The sequence below is a fragment of the Limanda limanda genome, chromosome 14 (genome assembly GCF_963576545.1).
Source record: "Limanda limanda chromosome 14, fLimLim1.1, whole genome shotgun sequence".
NCBI lineage: Eukaryota > Metazoa > Chordata > Actinopteri > Pleuronectiformes > Pleuronectidae > Limanda > Limanda limanda.
The window spans coordinates 8,193,629-8,210,027 of NC_083649.1; the positions used below are offsets into that span (position 1 = coordinate 8,193,629).

Here is a 16,399-nt window from a genome sequence, read left to right on the forward strand (position 1 = left end):
GACTAGAATTATGAGTATGACAACGTCAGGCTAAGTTTTACCTACTAGATTTAATCAACTTGATTGTATGCATCAAAACATGATGAATCCACGTTCAGAGTTGCTTCGAGAAAAAAAGGCAATATGAAAAAGTTCATAATTCCTCCACTAGATGGCGATCTTATGGTTTTGTACTACTCAGGAAGGAATCACTTTGGTTCTCTGCTGCCCCCATGTGAAACAACCCAAAACTTCATGTTTTTATTTCCCCTTTCACTAAATTTGTATATCACATTTTGCTGAAAGCCACCAAATAGGATGTTTAATTTACCACCTTGCTTCATCAATAAGATTAAAGCTGATTTAAAAGTCCCCCCCCCTTTTTTAACCTGTGTATCATGCCACTGAAAGCTTGACAGTATGGGCATGAACATTTTCAATTCATTTTGTGATCCATGTTGTGGTTTTATATTCAATTTATTATGATATATTTTTTTATTATTTGTGAAATAAAGAGTCTCAGACATAGATAATCAATCAATCAATCAAATTTTATTTGTATAGCCCATATTCACAAATCGTCACAATTTGTCTCAAAGGGCTTTAACATGGTGTGACATCCTCGGTCCTTAACCCTCAACAAGAGTAATGAAAAACTACTAAAAACCCTTTAACGGTGAAAAGAAAGTAGAAACATTTTAATTTAATCAACGGTAACAATCACAGCTTTAATATCAGTAATGCCCACATCATGAATGATGTATATATATATATGTCTTCATCATACCACATAGTGCAAACCCATTAAGGTTTTTGAAAGGAATTTCACAATGACATCAGCAGCCTGTAGTCGCCTACTTGTAGCAAACAAAGCTTCAAACGCAAAGCTCCCATGTTATTAAGCTGAACCCGTTTAAATCAACACGGGTAGACCAGCTATTAGAAACACCTCTCAGTAGAAAACTGAGATCCTGGTTATATACTGAGAATAAACTGGCAACTGATTTTCAAAACCCCAAAAGCATGTTTTAATATTTGATTCTTGATCCTGGATGTACAGATTTAACTTATCCCGTTTCAGATGGATAAGCTGAGCCCTAGAATTGTAATGCTGAGGCAAAGAAGAAAAGACTGAACCACTTGTGTAGAAGCTGCTGTTGTTGGCATTGCGGTGGTTGTAGTGGTGTTCACTGTTGGTGTCCGGACCGTGTAGGAGCAGGAGCCTACATTACCCACCTGATCCACAACTACTATCTCCACATCAGGTGAACAGCAAGACGCATTATAGGACACCAGTGTTGCATTACCAGCGAGCAGGCTGGTGTTACTGGTCCCGTTGCCTCCTCTGAAGCTGATGGTGTCGATGCCTGTCCCGTTCACCCCATCGGTCACCTCCACTGACAGCTCCCACATCGACGCGCTGCAGTCTGCAGAGCAGTTGGACTGCAGGCTGAGCAGCTGACAGCCTGGCTCCGTGAAATCAGTCACCTGCGGAGAGAGAAGAGAAAAGAAGATGAAGTCAGGTGATTATACATCAGCAATTCAAACAGTAAGAACAAGGATGAAGAGTAGAATTATTTTGAGAGTTACCGGGACGAGGACAGTCAAACGCAGAAAGACATAGTTGGCGTCCGTGCCTCCTGGAGCATTGGCCTCGATGGTCAGGGTGACGTCGGTGCCAGATGCAGTGCCAGCAGGGGCTGTGATGTTCACCATGCCATTAGCCCTGCTTCCAGCGGTCAGGAGCAAAGTGGATGGGAACAATAGCGTAAAACCTTGGTCATTGGTAGCTTGGATGGTGAAGCTTCCTCCTGAGCCATTACTCAACACAGAGAAAGGAACAGAAAGAGGTACTCCTGGTTCCAAGACACCCTCTAAATCATCCTTAAAAAACAAACAAAAGGAAAAACATTCAGTAACAGGTGAAACATCAGAACTGCAGTTCAGTTGTTAGCCCGATGTATTTTACGTACAGCAGAAACAGTCACAGCAGAGGCTCGGATGGAGTTGGATGACTGCCTTTGGAATGATGTAGTTGCTTTGGAGGAACGGGTGCTGCTCTCATTGCTCTGGCCCTTCACAAGCACCACAAACTCACCCGATGGAATACTGTCAAACCGAGCTAAGAATTTTCCTTTCCCCCGAGCCTCCACGCTGCTGTTAACCCTCTCTGACGTTAACGATACCACCAGAAACACTTCTGTCACTATGGCAGACCCCCCCCCGGTTACAGTCACCCTCAGGCTGGTGTTGGCACCTTCAGGAGAAGCAAAATAACAGGAGAAAAAACATTCAAAAATGTAAGAAGTAGATTAAAATAATCTTTTAAGTATCACAAAGATCTGGGTCCTTTACCAGCTCTGGGGCGATTTTCCAGGACTTCAAAACCTCCCAATGGGCCCTCGGACACCTCCAAAAAGTCAGATAGGAAGTCGATGGAACTCTCACCTGCAAAATATAAAAGTTCAGAAAAAGTTAAACATAGCAGCCACATGTAAATCCACCTGTGACTTAATTCACCGTAACGCCACTTCTCTGAGGGAAATGGCTGCATGTGCAAAGTTTCATTGCAGTAAGTAGATGACGAGATATTTCCGCCTGAACCAAGCTGGTCGATATTGTCACAGCTTTAAACACATGAGTAGTTGACCGTTGATTTTATGGCTCAGTGGTTCGGCAGCACATCTTCCATGTTGAAGATCTTAGGCTCAAAATCTGTTCGGCAAGTTTAGCAAGTTAAGGTTGAGGAACAAAAATAGCACTAAACCTTTTCTAAGTAATACCATGTTCTATTGGGTTTTGAGAAAATGGTCCAATACAGATAAAGGATATGCAACAATGCAATGTTAAGTACTCATTATGTGATTAAGCAACTTAATACAGGACGCCGCACCTTTGACCTTCAGCGTGTAGGGATTTGTTGACACCAATCTTATTTCCCACTGTCCCACTTGTGTTGTCAGCTCCAGAGTCTGGAAGTTTCCCACTGACTGGGATGAACTGATCAAAGGTCCCGTGAGGTCAGTGCTACTCTGAGACACACCTAGAGAAAACAATAAATGAAGCACACTGGTGAACTAGTTAATAAATGGTTAATAAACACGCACTAATTGCTTTAACCAGTAGCAATGACAGATCACCTGAGGGACTGATGAGAGTAAAGGTGACCGAGCGTCCAGTGATGAAGATCGTGAGGTTTTTTACCGACTCGTCCACTGTGAAAGTGAAATTGTCGGGTTTTCCAGGACTCCTGGCCGCTTGCAGAAGGAGAACCTGGAAGATTAATTACAACTGATGACACAATTTAATCTTGATCAATCAGCTTAAAATGGCTTGTGCCAGTGTGAGCGTTTTGTTTGTACCTGAGCAGAGCTGGAGGACTCTGTAACGATGGTGATGGCAGCGAGCAGCTGACTTTTTGTGGTTTGAATAGCCACACCTCCAGAAGCCTGAGCCAGGTCCGCGTACACCTTGGAAGATGCTTTTGTTATTGCTTTGGGTTGTTGTTGTTGTTGATCGTTGGTATTATTGATCGCTCTTCGGCGACGAAGCCCCAGACTGCCAGTTATCATGAAGTTCACCTAAACAGAAAGTAGGTAAATGAGAGACTGAGACAAGATCATGTAAACTTGCAATTAAAAAAATGGAATGTATTATCAGTCTGTGATAAGATAACGCTCATATTTGGCCAATTAAACAACAGTACTATATAACCTGGCAAGTAACACAGCATAGAAGCCTATACAAAGCTTATTTCAAACCTGCTTTCCTGTTTTAAACGTCATGGAAATGTCTAAGTGCTGGTAAGATTGAGTTTTGTGTTTTTGTGTTGGTATCACACCTTTAACGCTTAAAGAGCGTCAGGCACACTCGCACAATGGTTGCCAGTGCAGATGAAACAATATGCTTCATTATTATCATAAATATATGAAGTAGCAATATTGCTGGTCAGAGTTGAAGTCAATTCGAAGCCAAGCTGTGATTTGCCTGTTTCTTTTGCCTCTGAAGCAAACGAGGAGTGAAGGTTTGCCACAGTTACACGATGTGTGTGACCGTGCCTTAATCCTGCTGACAAAGAATAAACCTATACAACAAGAATTTGTGTATCTTCACCAAACTGCCACAGAGCAAAGCAGGTCATGTTTCTACGGGCAAGGTTTGCTGTGCTGTCCATTATTGAATTTACAGTAAACAGTTGAACTATACAGTTTGACTTTTTCCCACATTAAACTCAAGGACGAGAACCATAGAATTTTCTTTAGCCTTTCAACACTCATCATGGCCATTTTAGCATACCTCTGTTATTATGTCATTCATTTTATCACAGGCAGTTATTATTTTTATTTTTAAGTAAATTCTCAGATACAAATTTACTGCAATATTAATTTCACCGACCTGTGGTTTTACTCTGACCAAAGACTATACTCACCACTGATTTGGTTCGTTCTACGAGTGTCAGCACTGCACCCAACAGGTGATCGTCTTTAGCAGTTGCATCAGTGAAGACGAAGATATCAGAGCCTGGAGGAGCACCGGTTAAAGCCAGCTGTACGGAGGAGACAAGCAGCACCAATGTAGTTTGTTTTAAACCATTATCGATGGATTTTGCGGTGTCAGATTTTGAAGTAGCCTCAAAGATTTCAACAGTACCCGAAGTCCTGAAAGACTCATTTCTGGAAAATCTCCTCCACCAGTTGCAGTGAGTGAATTGATAGCTCTCTTGAAGGCCTCTGGATCTGTTGTCCTCATCAGGGGTCCAAAGTCTGGGTTTCAGGTAGAGACGAGAGGGGAGAAATTATTATATATCTTAGCGAGTAGTTTACGATTTTTGTTACCATTCTCACTTAAAAGCCATATTTATACCATGGACATCATGAACTCTCAGTATAAGAAGCTCAAATGCTGTTATGAACTGCTGCTGTGATTTAGGTTCATCATTCAATAAACATGATGGAACTTGACCAAACGATAAATCTGATTGGACGACAGCTAATGTTAACAGTCGCCACCAGGGGGCAATCATTACATTTAACTTTTGGTGAGCTGTCATGTTATCCATGTTCTCATATAGTCTATAATTAATATGACCTACAACCCGGATCACGGCAATACAACATTGTTCTGTTGAGAGTATTTGAGCTTCCCGCCCTGAGTGTGACGGCTCTGTGGGAAAAACGACCCATATACAGGATAATGAAGATTTCAAGGTCCCACCTGGATCATTGAACGGTACGAGAATGTAAGCCGAGGGCTCGTCCTCTGTCCCCACTCTGCTGTTGATTATAGAGCTTGTGACTTCCCTCACTGCCTCAATGTCATCACCCATGCTTCCAGTGGTGTCAATGCAAAAACAAAGAGCTTTCCCTTTGTTGATTCCCATCAGCCTGATGAACAAGTTTTCAAAAAGTTGATATTAACTTTGTGATTCAGATTTTTAAACTGCATAAAGTAACTGTGAGCGAATGGTTTCTTACTGTAGGAATGCGGCGTCACCGGCAGCCAGACGAATATCCTCCAGCACCTGCTTGGTCGCAGCGATGGCCATGTTTGCTGCTTTAAAGTGGAGATGTCCGTGTTCAGAATCAGTCTTGTCTTTGTTGATCCCACCCGTAGGATCAATGCTGCTTGTTCTGTCAAATACACCTCCATGGCTGCATTTTCCTGTTTACCATTAGAAACAGAATAAGAATGACTCGCTCAGCTTGACACTTGCCTCTTCTATCGGTGACAACATTCCTCCGTATTCATGAGCGTTTATATGTAAATGCATTTCAGTTTAATTACCCTGGCTAAGGCGGTTATGTTTTGACCTGTGTCTGTTTGTTGGTTGTTTAATTTTTTTCAAGGATTACACAAAAACTACTGAACTGATTTCTGTCATATACAGTGGTTTAATGCGCTTGCGCTGTGATGTTATCCGCGGATAACATCACAGCATATGTTATCCGCGGACGTACTGTAAACAACCTACTCAGCAGGCCGTTGTCTGTGAAAATGAATCTGGTGAGGAGAGTGAATGAAACGGTGTGCGACAGAGGACATCCACAGGCATATGGAGAGCATGGGACTTTAAAGACTGAGCCGGTTAGAATACTGCTAAAAGACAACGCTCAGCCATATGCTGTATACACAGCATGACGCGTGCCTCTTCCTTTGCTGCAAAAGGTAAAGGAGGAGCTCCAGAGGAGGGAGGGAAATGGCATCATCGAGAGGGTGACAGAGTCATGTCAGGTGTGCTGTGAACTGAGAAGAACACAACAAAAGGAACCTCTCATCTCCACACCGCTTCCGGAGCGACCCTTTGAAGAGAATTGCAATGGACCTGTGTGAGCACAACCACCACAACTACCTGGCAATCTCAGATTATTACTCCAGGTTCCTAGAGATACTGCAGCTGTCCTCAACAACGAGTGCACATGTTATCCAAAGAATGAAAGCGGTCTTCGCCAGGTTTGGCATTCCAGATGAGGTGGTAAACGATAATGGACCCCAATTTTCAAATGCGGAGTTCAAGGAGTGCGCAAGGCAGCTCGACTTCAAGCACTGCACATCCAGCCCTCACCATCCACAGGGCAATGGGCACGCAGAGAGAGCCGTGCAGACAGCGAAGAAAATTCTCAAGCAAGAAGATCCTGTGATGGCTCTGATGAGCTATAGGTCCACTCCCTGCTCCACCACAGACTTCAGTCCAGCCGAGCTGTTGATGGGGAGGAAAATCAGAACCACACTCCCCACTCTGGAGAAAAATCTCCTACCCAAATGGCCCAGCAGAACAGCTGTGAAAGAGAGGGACGGGAGGGAAACGGCTAAACAGGCTCACTACTTCAACCGCCGTCATGGAGCCAGGCCCTTACCTGCCCTGCGACCAGGAGATGTTGTATTCTCCAATTGGACCACGAGAAGTCATGGTCTTTGCCAGCGGTGATCTCAAGCGAGAACACCAGCCCAAGATCCTTTGTCATCAGGACGCAGCAAGGAGCAGAGCTGCGGCGGAACCGCCGTCACCTCCAACCAGGGCCGGTTCCCCAGCCCATTCCAGCAGCGCACAGGGAGGCCACAGGGACAGGCACACACTCTGAGGGAGCCACCCCATTAGAGACTGTTCCTGTTAGTCAGAGTGTGGCTACACCCACAACCCCTCTACCTGGTCAGACTGTGACCAGATCTGGACGGGTGTGCAAGCAAGTCGATAGGCTTGACCTGTAAATAAGTGCAGATCATATTGCCTTTGGGGGGGGAAAGAAAAGAAAAGTTGTATTCACATTGATGTGATAATGTTGATTTGTGAAAAAAGAAAGTAGTACAGTTTGTACAGTTGGAAATGTTGATAATGTTTATTCGTTGGTTGAGTGGAAAGAGACCAGTGTATGTTGAAATGTCTCAATTTAAGTTAATCTTAATTTATACTATGTGCTGTCTGAATAGGCATTTTCAGTTAAAGTGTTCCTGTTATTGACATAACACTCAAAAGAGGGGGAGATGTCATATACGGTAGTTTAATGCACTTGCACATTAACTGTGGGTTATACGGTAGTTGCGAGAAGAACCCAAAGAATGTTTGTGCAGATGCAGATCAATGTGGTTACTACTGCGTGCCGCGTCATATATTTTATGTCTAACTTAAATTAAAAGAACATATAAGCCATTTATTTATGTTGCATATGTATGGACTTATTAACATGTTTATTAATTTACGTATTTTATGTGTCATAGCTGTCTAACCATACCTTGTTTCAAGCAACAGAAAATGAGGAGATCTTTGCATAAATCAAAATTGGGCCATTTTTAAAATTGTTTAATATGGGACAAGATGATGAATATCCCTTGAATGTTTGAAGATCTTCTGCATAAATTAAGTTACCAACTAACAGTAGATGTGAGCAGGTGTTAGTGGCCACCAGCGGATGTTAGGGACATAAAATGTAAAATGCTGTGTATTATTAAAAGCCTGGCACTACGGCTGTCTTGTATGCGATTGTATGCCTCCATCTATCTACAGACATTTTTCTCCGAGGGTCATATGAGGTCCCAGTGACTATTAACCTTCATCCACTGAAAAATTATCTGTCCATCTTTGAGTTTAAGTGACAACTGGTCAAAATTTGAAGAAAGTCCCCAAAAGCAGAGATATCGTGTTCGGAAGAATGGGGCGGATGGACAACCCCAAAACATAATGCCCCTGGCCACTGGGTGTCGCCAGAGAGGAGGCATGAAAACCACAGCATCCACAGGTTCATTATTGTTGGATGTCACAAAAAGTCCACATTTTGTTAGAACATGATTCAACTAATATATGTTACACATTGTTAAATACGGGCCATATCTCTAAAGTGAACCACTTTAGGCTCACGTCTCATTTTGTTCCGGTCACGAGAAAGCCAGTAGTGCCGCATTATTGCCTGAGGTGGCCCACATCCTTCTGCCATCTGGGAATCACAATCATAAAACTAGCATTGGATTTGGATCCTGTCTATGACCCAGTCAGGTACATGAAGACATTTACCATCAGGTTTGGAGAATCCAGGCACAAATTCAAAATATCCTGTGGTTAGTATCTTCTCCCGCAGGATGTCCTCCAGAATATTGTCCTTGCAGTCGTTTCCGTTGCAGCTGCGACAGGTTGCTTTGCTTTTTGCTGTAGATTGGATGAGATTCAGTTTAGCTGCTGTTGAACACAATCAACACCAGAGCAGTGAAATGCAGTGGAGCATCAGACCACATTGAGCAAAGAGGAGTAAAAGTGCATGTGGACACAAAAGAAATCGGTGTAAAGAATACTATGGTTATACAGTTTTTAAATGTTTGATACAATTGATTAAATAAAGTCAAAGCAAACAACGTGGTGACATTTTCACACACACTCACATTATAGCTTTGATATATTTACCTGCTGTTTTTCCGAGGCTTCCTGGTTTGATCAGCTTGGAGTTTGGATTTGTTTCTCCCATTTCCACCCAGTTGCTGTGACTGTAGAAATCCTTCAGATAAAAAAAGGTAAAACACAGAAGTTATTTCCACCCAGATTCCTCCAAAAATATTTCTTCCAATCGAAGCACATTTTTACTTCATAAAGTACCTTAAATAGAAAGTACCTGTAAAGAATGCAGCAGTCTTCCCAGAGTTTTCCTCGCCGCTTCAAAGTTCTGTAGCTTATTGTTGGCCTTGACAGCTGATAATCCGCTCGTGATGAGTTTCTTTCCCTTTGTGAATTCCTCGTTGTCGAAGTGATGACGGGCGCTGTAGAAATACCGCTTGTCTATACCCACATTTTTGTCCTGGATATACTCGATGGTTTGGCTGAAACTCTTTGAGGATTTTGCCACATCACAGGCACGAGCAACAGACTCAGCAGTGTAAGGCGGTATCTAAACACACACACGCACACGCACACACACACACAGTTTTATTGCAGTGTGAATTAATAATAATTATTTGTTAGTACGAAATCTGTTTAATTTAGCTTGATTCAACCCTTACAGGTGGTTTGAACGTTTTGCCCGCAGCCTGAACCACAGCACGGCAAACATCCAGCGTGGTTTCAAGGATGGCGCTCTCAGTGATCTCCTGATGATTCAGAGAGATCCCATCAAAAATATCAAAACCATGAGCCCCAGTCTGCAGGAGCACGAGACACAGCGCAGCCAACCAACCCATCACTGCAGCACCTGTGTGATAGACACGAGGGAGAGAGTACAAACTGGGTTTCAGGTCAAGTTAATTTGTATATTGCCCAAACACAATATGCACTTTGTGTTACTCCCAAAAGCTGTGCAGCCAGAATGTGTTTGTTTCATTTTAACTTTGATTTCTAACATAATAACATAGGTGACTGTCTCTTTATTACATTTTTCAAGTGTTATGAAGAAGCTTTGTAAATGTAAGCAGCACTCAGGTGGAAATTTTGGCATGGATCACCATTATTATTAATGTACTTCCTCCTCATAACGTCAGAGTTTCTACCATTACAGTCTTATCTTAACTTGATCTCTCAGTGAAAAATGTAATCATTTAATCTGTTACGATTAAATCTCTGGTACAACAACAACCACCGAACCTGCCAAACAAGTTTACGTCCATTGTTCAGATTGACTTATTCACAGTGGTGAATTTTACTGAGGGTTTTTTTGGACTCAATTCAACAACTTTACTTAAACATGACTGTGCATATTCACGCAAATGACACAAAAATTTTAACCAACAAGTACATAAGGATTATGTTATAAGAAAGTAACCTGATGTTACATGATTTCACACTTTTAACTAAAATAAATTTAGCAAAATGTAAGATACGAAAACACACAAATGTTCATATTCAGGGGATCAGTCAAAGCAGAGAAAGTGAGGGTGAGTTGTTACAGATAATATATATAAATATATATATATATATTAGGGCCGGGCAAGTTAACTCGTTATAATCAAGTTAACTCATCACTTATTTAACTCAGACAATTATTTTATCTTGCATTAACTCAGGTTTGATTATTTATTGTTTTATTGTGAAAGTCAGGCTTTTATTTTGTGAAAGTCTGTTGCTGACTGCTGCGGAACCGGAAAACAGAAAATAATTGGCGGATAAACAACCATGGATAAGGATACGGAGCTTTTACATGGCCATTTTCATTTTAAAGTCCTTCCAGACGGCGGAGTCGACAGAACCGTTACCGAAAGTTATTTGTAGCCACTGCCAAGGTGAATTTTCTTATCACCGGAGAACTTCCAGTCTAAAATATCACCTAAATGCAAAACACACAGTTGATATCAGCAAATTATTCAACGAAACAGCGAGTGGAGCGAGGCTTCGGCAGACTACGTTAGACGCAGGGAGGAGTATACATTTTTCATAACGAAGAGGATAACATTAATGCCCTGGCAGTGGCATTGAGCTTTAATTTTGTATTTGCTTTGATAACATTGTTAAGTTGAGATTTACACTGAATATTTTATTTAACTGCTACTGTATTAAATGCTGATGTTAAAAGTGTTTGCACAACAAATGTTATGGCACGTTCGTTCATATGGCAGAACATTGAAAATAAAATTGCGCTATACACTAATTCTTAATTCATTATTGGATTTTGCGTATACAAATGCGATTAATCGTGATTAATCAGGGAAATCATGCGATTAATCGCGATTACAACTTTAATCGTTGCCCAGCCCTAATATATATATTTACAGTATATATATCTGATTACTTAACACCATCTCTTCTATTTCTGTAATCAGAATTAACTGCTTGAGCTGGTTGAATTACCGAGGGCTACCATTTACATATCGTGCTTTAACTATTTGACGGATGGTATTAATTGCAAAGATCTATAATAAATCGATAATGTTCTAATTAATTAGTCAAAGCCTGGTATGCACATGAATAGTAGCCTTTGGTATTTTCACCTGCATAAGCATTTCATTACAAAACAACATAAGAATGCTAGAGCAGTGAAAATAAGAGCTCGGCACATATAATAATATTCTGAAAATCTAGGCTCTGGTAAGTACAAGAAATTGTATTAATATCTAAAAATGTGACAGATGTCACTTTATATATATGTTTTTTTTAATATCACTAAAGTTTATTAGATATATGAGTGTTACCTACCTTATGTCTTGAAGTCGTCTCGGAGACTTTATCTCTCATGGAAACGCTGACATTTATAAGAATTCACATCGGGGGGGAGTCACTTGTTTGACCGGTTTTCTTTGTCGCACCATGAGGTTGGATTTTCATCATACTTCCATTCATGCGAACTTGCATTTGATCCTTAAATGATTTCTTGTAAATGGACACAACTCAAACTGCTTCTATTGATTTGATTTGATTTGACTTATCCTTTATTTTTGCAGGAAGTGAATGGTTTAAATACAGCATGAGCTCTAAAACTAAAAGAATTGCTTCATAGAAAACAAGCAAAAGTAGTGCAAAGAATTCTATACCTCAGGCACAAAAGTGTATATATAGGAAACAAGGCTGGAGATGTAGGGAATTCACTAATAAAGTCATTTTTTTAACTTTAGAGTCTAGATCACTTCACTGTCATCTCACTGATGTGATTCATAGATCTGAACTTTTTCAATAAATGATCAATATGCATCTTCAGACTTCATTAAAGTGATCAGAACCGAAGCTGTTTTCCATGGAAGAGGGTGTGACCTCAGTGTGTGGGTACCACGTGATGAGTCACTGAACACCAGTACCTAGAAACATTCGCTATAGAAGTGAGTGCGTGAGTGTGTTTGGCATTCAGTCTGACCTTGGCAGAGAAAACTGTTCTCCCAAAAGAAGAAGATATCTGTTTTCTCTGTGTTCATCCGTTTTCATTCATTTTGATTACAGGCTACGTGTGGAACATTGCTTATGTGCTTTGTAAATAGTGGCTGTTGCATTGTTTGCAGAAGGTTTTCAAGTTTAACCATTCATGAGCTGATAAGGAAGGTAGTCGACGAACGTGTTCAAACCTGCTGGTGAAAGGATTAAGATCCCCTCCCTTCAAGAATGAACTCAGAACAATAGAATGTACAAGGATTTCCAGGTAACAAGCGGGGGAAAGAATACAAGGTTAAAGAGAATAATACTAAAGTTATTGGGAAACGAGACTTCCGTGAACCTATCAGGTGAGGTCAGACCTTCACTCTGGTGCGTGAAGCAACAGTTTGTAAACGATCGGGGTCAAAGGTCAGTGAGGGAATCACAGCCGTACGTCCCAGAGAAAGCAACTGGATTACTTTCTGTAAAGATGGAACCGTTTGTATGGGACTGTCTGTCCTGTTTGCTTCCTTCCCTGTTCCTGTTCCTGCTGAGTCTCGTCCTCCGCTGGCTCAGAGCACGTTGTCGGACAGGACGGGCGTCCATGACTGAAGAAGAACCCGCGCTCATCTGCAAAACCTCTGCGCTGGCAAAATATCTGCTGCGCCACTGTGGCTCTCTGGCCAGGCCGAGACCGGCCGCCTGGCCCAGGGGGGACCCCCACCTCCAGACCCTCTCCGCTCTGCTGTGTGGACCAGCAGGAGACACAGTAGAGTTCACCAGGGACAATCTGCTGCTGAGAGACGGGGGGATTGTAGCGGTGGACTGGGCTCTGGAGACCAGACTGGGTGAGAGGACTGGGAGGGGGAGGTGGGAGGGGAGGAAGGAGCATCAGTCGGGGGGAAAGGCGCTGGGTTGTTTCACCTCGGCGCCTCCTGTCCTTGTCCTCATCCCTCATTCATGGGGAGGGGTGAGCCCTCACTTGAAGGCTCTGTGCCTTCAGGCCATGCGTCAGGGCTTCTACGTGGTGGTGTTCCACCCCCGGGCCACAGCAGGGTGCCCGCTGACCACAGCACGACTCACCGAGTTCGGAGACCCGGCTGATCTTGAGCAGGTAAAGAGAGAAAACCGTTGATTCACAGCAGGTGCAAACTGACGGAAGCGTAGACAGAGCTTTTTTTACATGCTGTTATTTTGAAAGTGAAGTTCCTGTATAGACGCGGACTTACTGTTATGAATCTGTAACTTCACAAAGGAAAAGTTGTATGTTTTAGCGACCCTCCGAAGAGGCACAAGGTCTTACTGTGTTGTTTCGGGAAGTTTCTAATAAACCAGAAAACATCAGTTGAAAGTCTCGACCATCTTTCGGCGGATATGCTACAGATAGTTAAACGATAGTTTAAATTTGTGTCCATAATTCAAATATTTCGTTTGTTAGTCTAAGCTATTTTATCTAGTGGCTTTATTATGGAAGGTTGATTTGTAGTTCCTCATAAGCAGGGTGTTGGTTGGGAATTTTGTTTTGAAAGGGTTCTGTCAGAAAAAGGTTCTGTCAATAGAGAGGTTTTGAAGTGTGAAGGAAGGTAAACGGGTGTGAGGGTTATTAGGGTTAGGGTTAGTATCCCGAGTCAATAAGCATCTCTCGTGTCCTCTTCCGGCTGAGGCCTCCTGACAGTAAGAGAACAAACCGCTACATTAGTCTTTTGTAGTTCACTGTTATTTATACAGATGGAGAGTCTAACTGTTTTAAGCTACGCTATACGTCACTTTCAAAATAAAAGCATGTAAAAAAAGCTCTGTTTTTCTGAATCAATAAAAATCTGTTTTTCTGAGATAATTATCTCGGAAATACTGAGACAGTTATCTCAGAAAAACAGATTTTTTTTTTCATTTTTTTATCAGAACTTATCTCGGAATTTCCGAGACAGTTATCTTAGAAGAACAGAATGTTCTTAATTTTTTTATGAGAACTTATCTCGGAATTTCCGAGATACTTATCTCAGAAAAAAAACACAATCTTTTTTTTTCAAGTGAATGCAATACGCTTCCGTAGTGCGGCTATGTGCTGCAATTATTAGCAAATGCATTGATAGACAGAAAATAAATAGCCAACACTTTCAGTTTAATCATTTTTAGTAATTTGATTTCTCAACTAGATTCATTCACCACAAGGTCGGAGGTAGTTTCACCTACCAGATTTAATCAATTTGATTAAATCTCTACAATCCACTGGAATTCAGTGTTGAAAGTCTATTCAGGTTAAAGCAAAGATGGATCATTATTTTATTTTTATGGTTTTAGCTCCAACAATATTTTTGTTATATTTTTTTTAAATACTGTTAATTTTTATGTTTTGTGTTTGGCACCTCTCAGTAGGATCTGTTTTTTTAGCACTTCTATTTTATTCTGTGAGGCTCTATAGAAATAAAGTGGATTCCTTCTCTTTTGCAGGCAGTGACCTACATTCACAGCCGCCACCCGTCCTCCGAGCTGGTGGCGGTGAGTGAGGGTTCAGGTTCAGGGATCCTTCTCTCCTACCTGGGGGAATGTGGATCCAGCACATACCTGACTGCAGCTGCTGCCCTCTCACCCGTGCTCCTGGGCCAGCTGTGGTTCCAAACAGCCATGCCTGCCATTTATCGCTGGGGTGCGCTGTTCCACCGGAAACTGCAGCTGAGGAGGTGAGAGAAGTTCAACTGAAAAGTGTGAAGTGTATAACACTGATATGAATATAGACATGATCATAACTTTTACTTCTCACATGGCTCCGGTGGAAGATACGCAAACTCCTTCAGAGGAGTCGTGGATGTGGACCGGGCCCTCAGCTCTTCCTCCCTGAGAGACTTTGAAGAAGCTCTTTTCTGCTCTTCGGCCCAACGTCCAGAGAATCCTCCAGTAAACTCTCTTAACAACTCCGGACTGAGGCCAAGACCTCATAATGAGAGGGAGGTGGCTCCCTCGGTGGCCTGGGCACTGGGGGAAAGGGCTCAGCCAGCCGAGGACTGGGACAGCTACTGGGAGAGGAACGAACCCCTGAGAGATGCAGATGAAGTGGCCCTCCCTGTGCTCTGCATCTGCAGCCGTGACGACCCTCTCCTCCCTCCTGCCTCCACTCTACCCATCGCCCTCTTCCAGAACAATCCCCACTTCTTTCTGGTGTTCACGGACAAAGGAGGGCACTGTGGATTCACCCGAGACCGACAGGAGATGGAGGAAGGGAAGGGTGAAAATAAGGAGGTGGAGGAAGCTAGCTGGAGTCACATTGCAGTTCTGGACTACTTCAGAGTGGTGGCTGATTTCCTAAGAGGGGAGAGGAGGGATGGGACAAGCTGGGGGGGTCCACTAGGGGGAAACATCCATGCTGGGCAGAGGAACAGGGGCAGCACCATGGGCCCTCTCCGCAGGAGGAGAGCCAGCGTGATGAGGAGGCCGAGACCTCAGGCACCAGAACAGAGCAGCGTGGATGCAGAAGGAGAGAACTTCACCTGGAAGAGGTCCTATACACGCTGAAGAGGAAGATGGTGGAGGATCAGAAAGATTCTATTGATTTTTGTACCTTGTCAATCAAACGTCTGGAATATAAAAGCAACCAAGTAATGGACAGCTGTTGGAAACGATATTTTAGTTCAGGAATGGGTTAAGACAAACTAAGATCGCTCATGATACAATACATGGTCCACAATAACGCTATCATCATACAGCAATTCTGCACTAATCATACAAGACAATCGTATAATGATACATCACAAACTAAACAAAATCACCCTAAAGAGTTAAAGTGCAGGATTCGTTCTGTAATTTGGTCTCAGTTTCAGAGTTTGACACAAACTGAGTTGAAACAATGGAGAAAAAAAATTGCATAAAGTTGAATCTTCTAATGTCTCTTTGGTCTTTTACAAACACACTGTAGATTGTAACATGTGCCATTATTCAAATTTAAAATGACCACAAACTAGAGAATATAAATATAACTAAATATTGAAATTTGGCCCCAGCATATTGATAATGTGAGTAAGGCCAATATGTTACAGAAACTACTTTGTCCCACTCTTCCACTTTGTATGTATCAAAACATGATGAATCCACGTTCAGAGCCGCTTTGAGAAAAAAAAGTCAATAAAGAAAAAGGTTTTTAAAGCTTTAAATACTTTTACTTTGTCATTCTGCTCAAATGCA

At 42.2% G+C, this 16,399-nt stretch overlaps 2 protein-coding genes across 2 annotated transcripts; one reads left to right on the forward strand and one right to left on the reverse strand.

Moving 5' to 3' along the window:
• Positions 1 to 511: 511 nt before the first annotated feature.
• Positions 512 to 14,012, reverse strand: LOC133019451 (von Willebrand factor A domain-containing protein 7-like). Its single transcript, XM_061085941.1, has 16 exons — positions 11,579 to 14,012; positions 9,457 to 9,644; positions 9,072 to 9,344; positions 8,867 to 8,957; positions 8,483 to 8,614; positions 5,454 to 5,640; positions 5,194 to 5,363; positions 4,630 to 4,742; positions 4,409 to 4,525; positions 3,342 to 3,560; positions 3,120 to 3,252; positions 2,873 to 3,022; positions 2,335 to 2,427; positions 1,953 to 2,236; positions 1,570 to 1,863; positions 512 to 1,467 (listed from the first exon to the last, which is right to left on the reverse strand). The coding sequence occupies exons 2-16, from the start codon at positions 9,631 to 9,633 to the stop codon at positions 1,057 to 1,059; spliced, it is 2,844 nt and encodes a 947-aa protein (XP_060941924.1). The 5' UTR covers positions 9,634 to 9,644; positions 11,579 to 14,012; the 3' UTR covers positions 512 to 1,056.
• Positions 12,343 to 16,368, forward strand: LOC133019452 (protein ABHD15). Its single transcript, XM_061085942.1, has 3 exons — positions 12,343 to 13,337; positions 14,675 to 14,904; positions 15,001 to 16,368. The coding sequence occupies exons 1-3, from the start codon at positions 12,492 to 12,494 to the stop codon at positions 15,731 to 15,733; spliced, it is 1,809 nt and encodes a 602-aa protein (XP_060941925.1). The 5' UTR covers positions 12,343 to 12,491; the 3' UTR covers positions 15,734 to 16,368.
• The last annotated feature ends 31 nt before the right edge of the window (positions 16,369 to 16,399 follow it).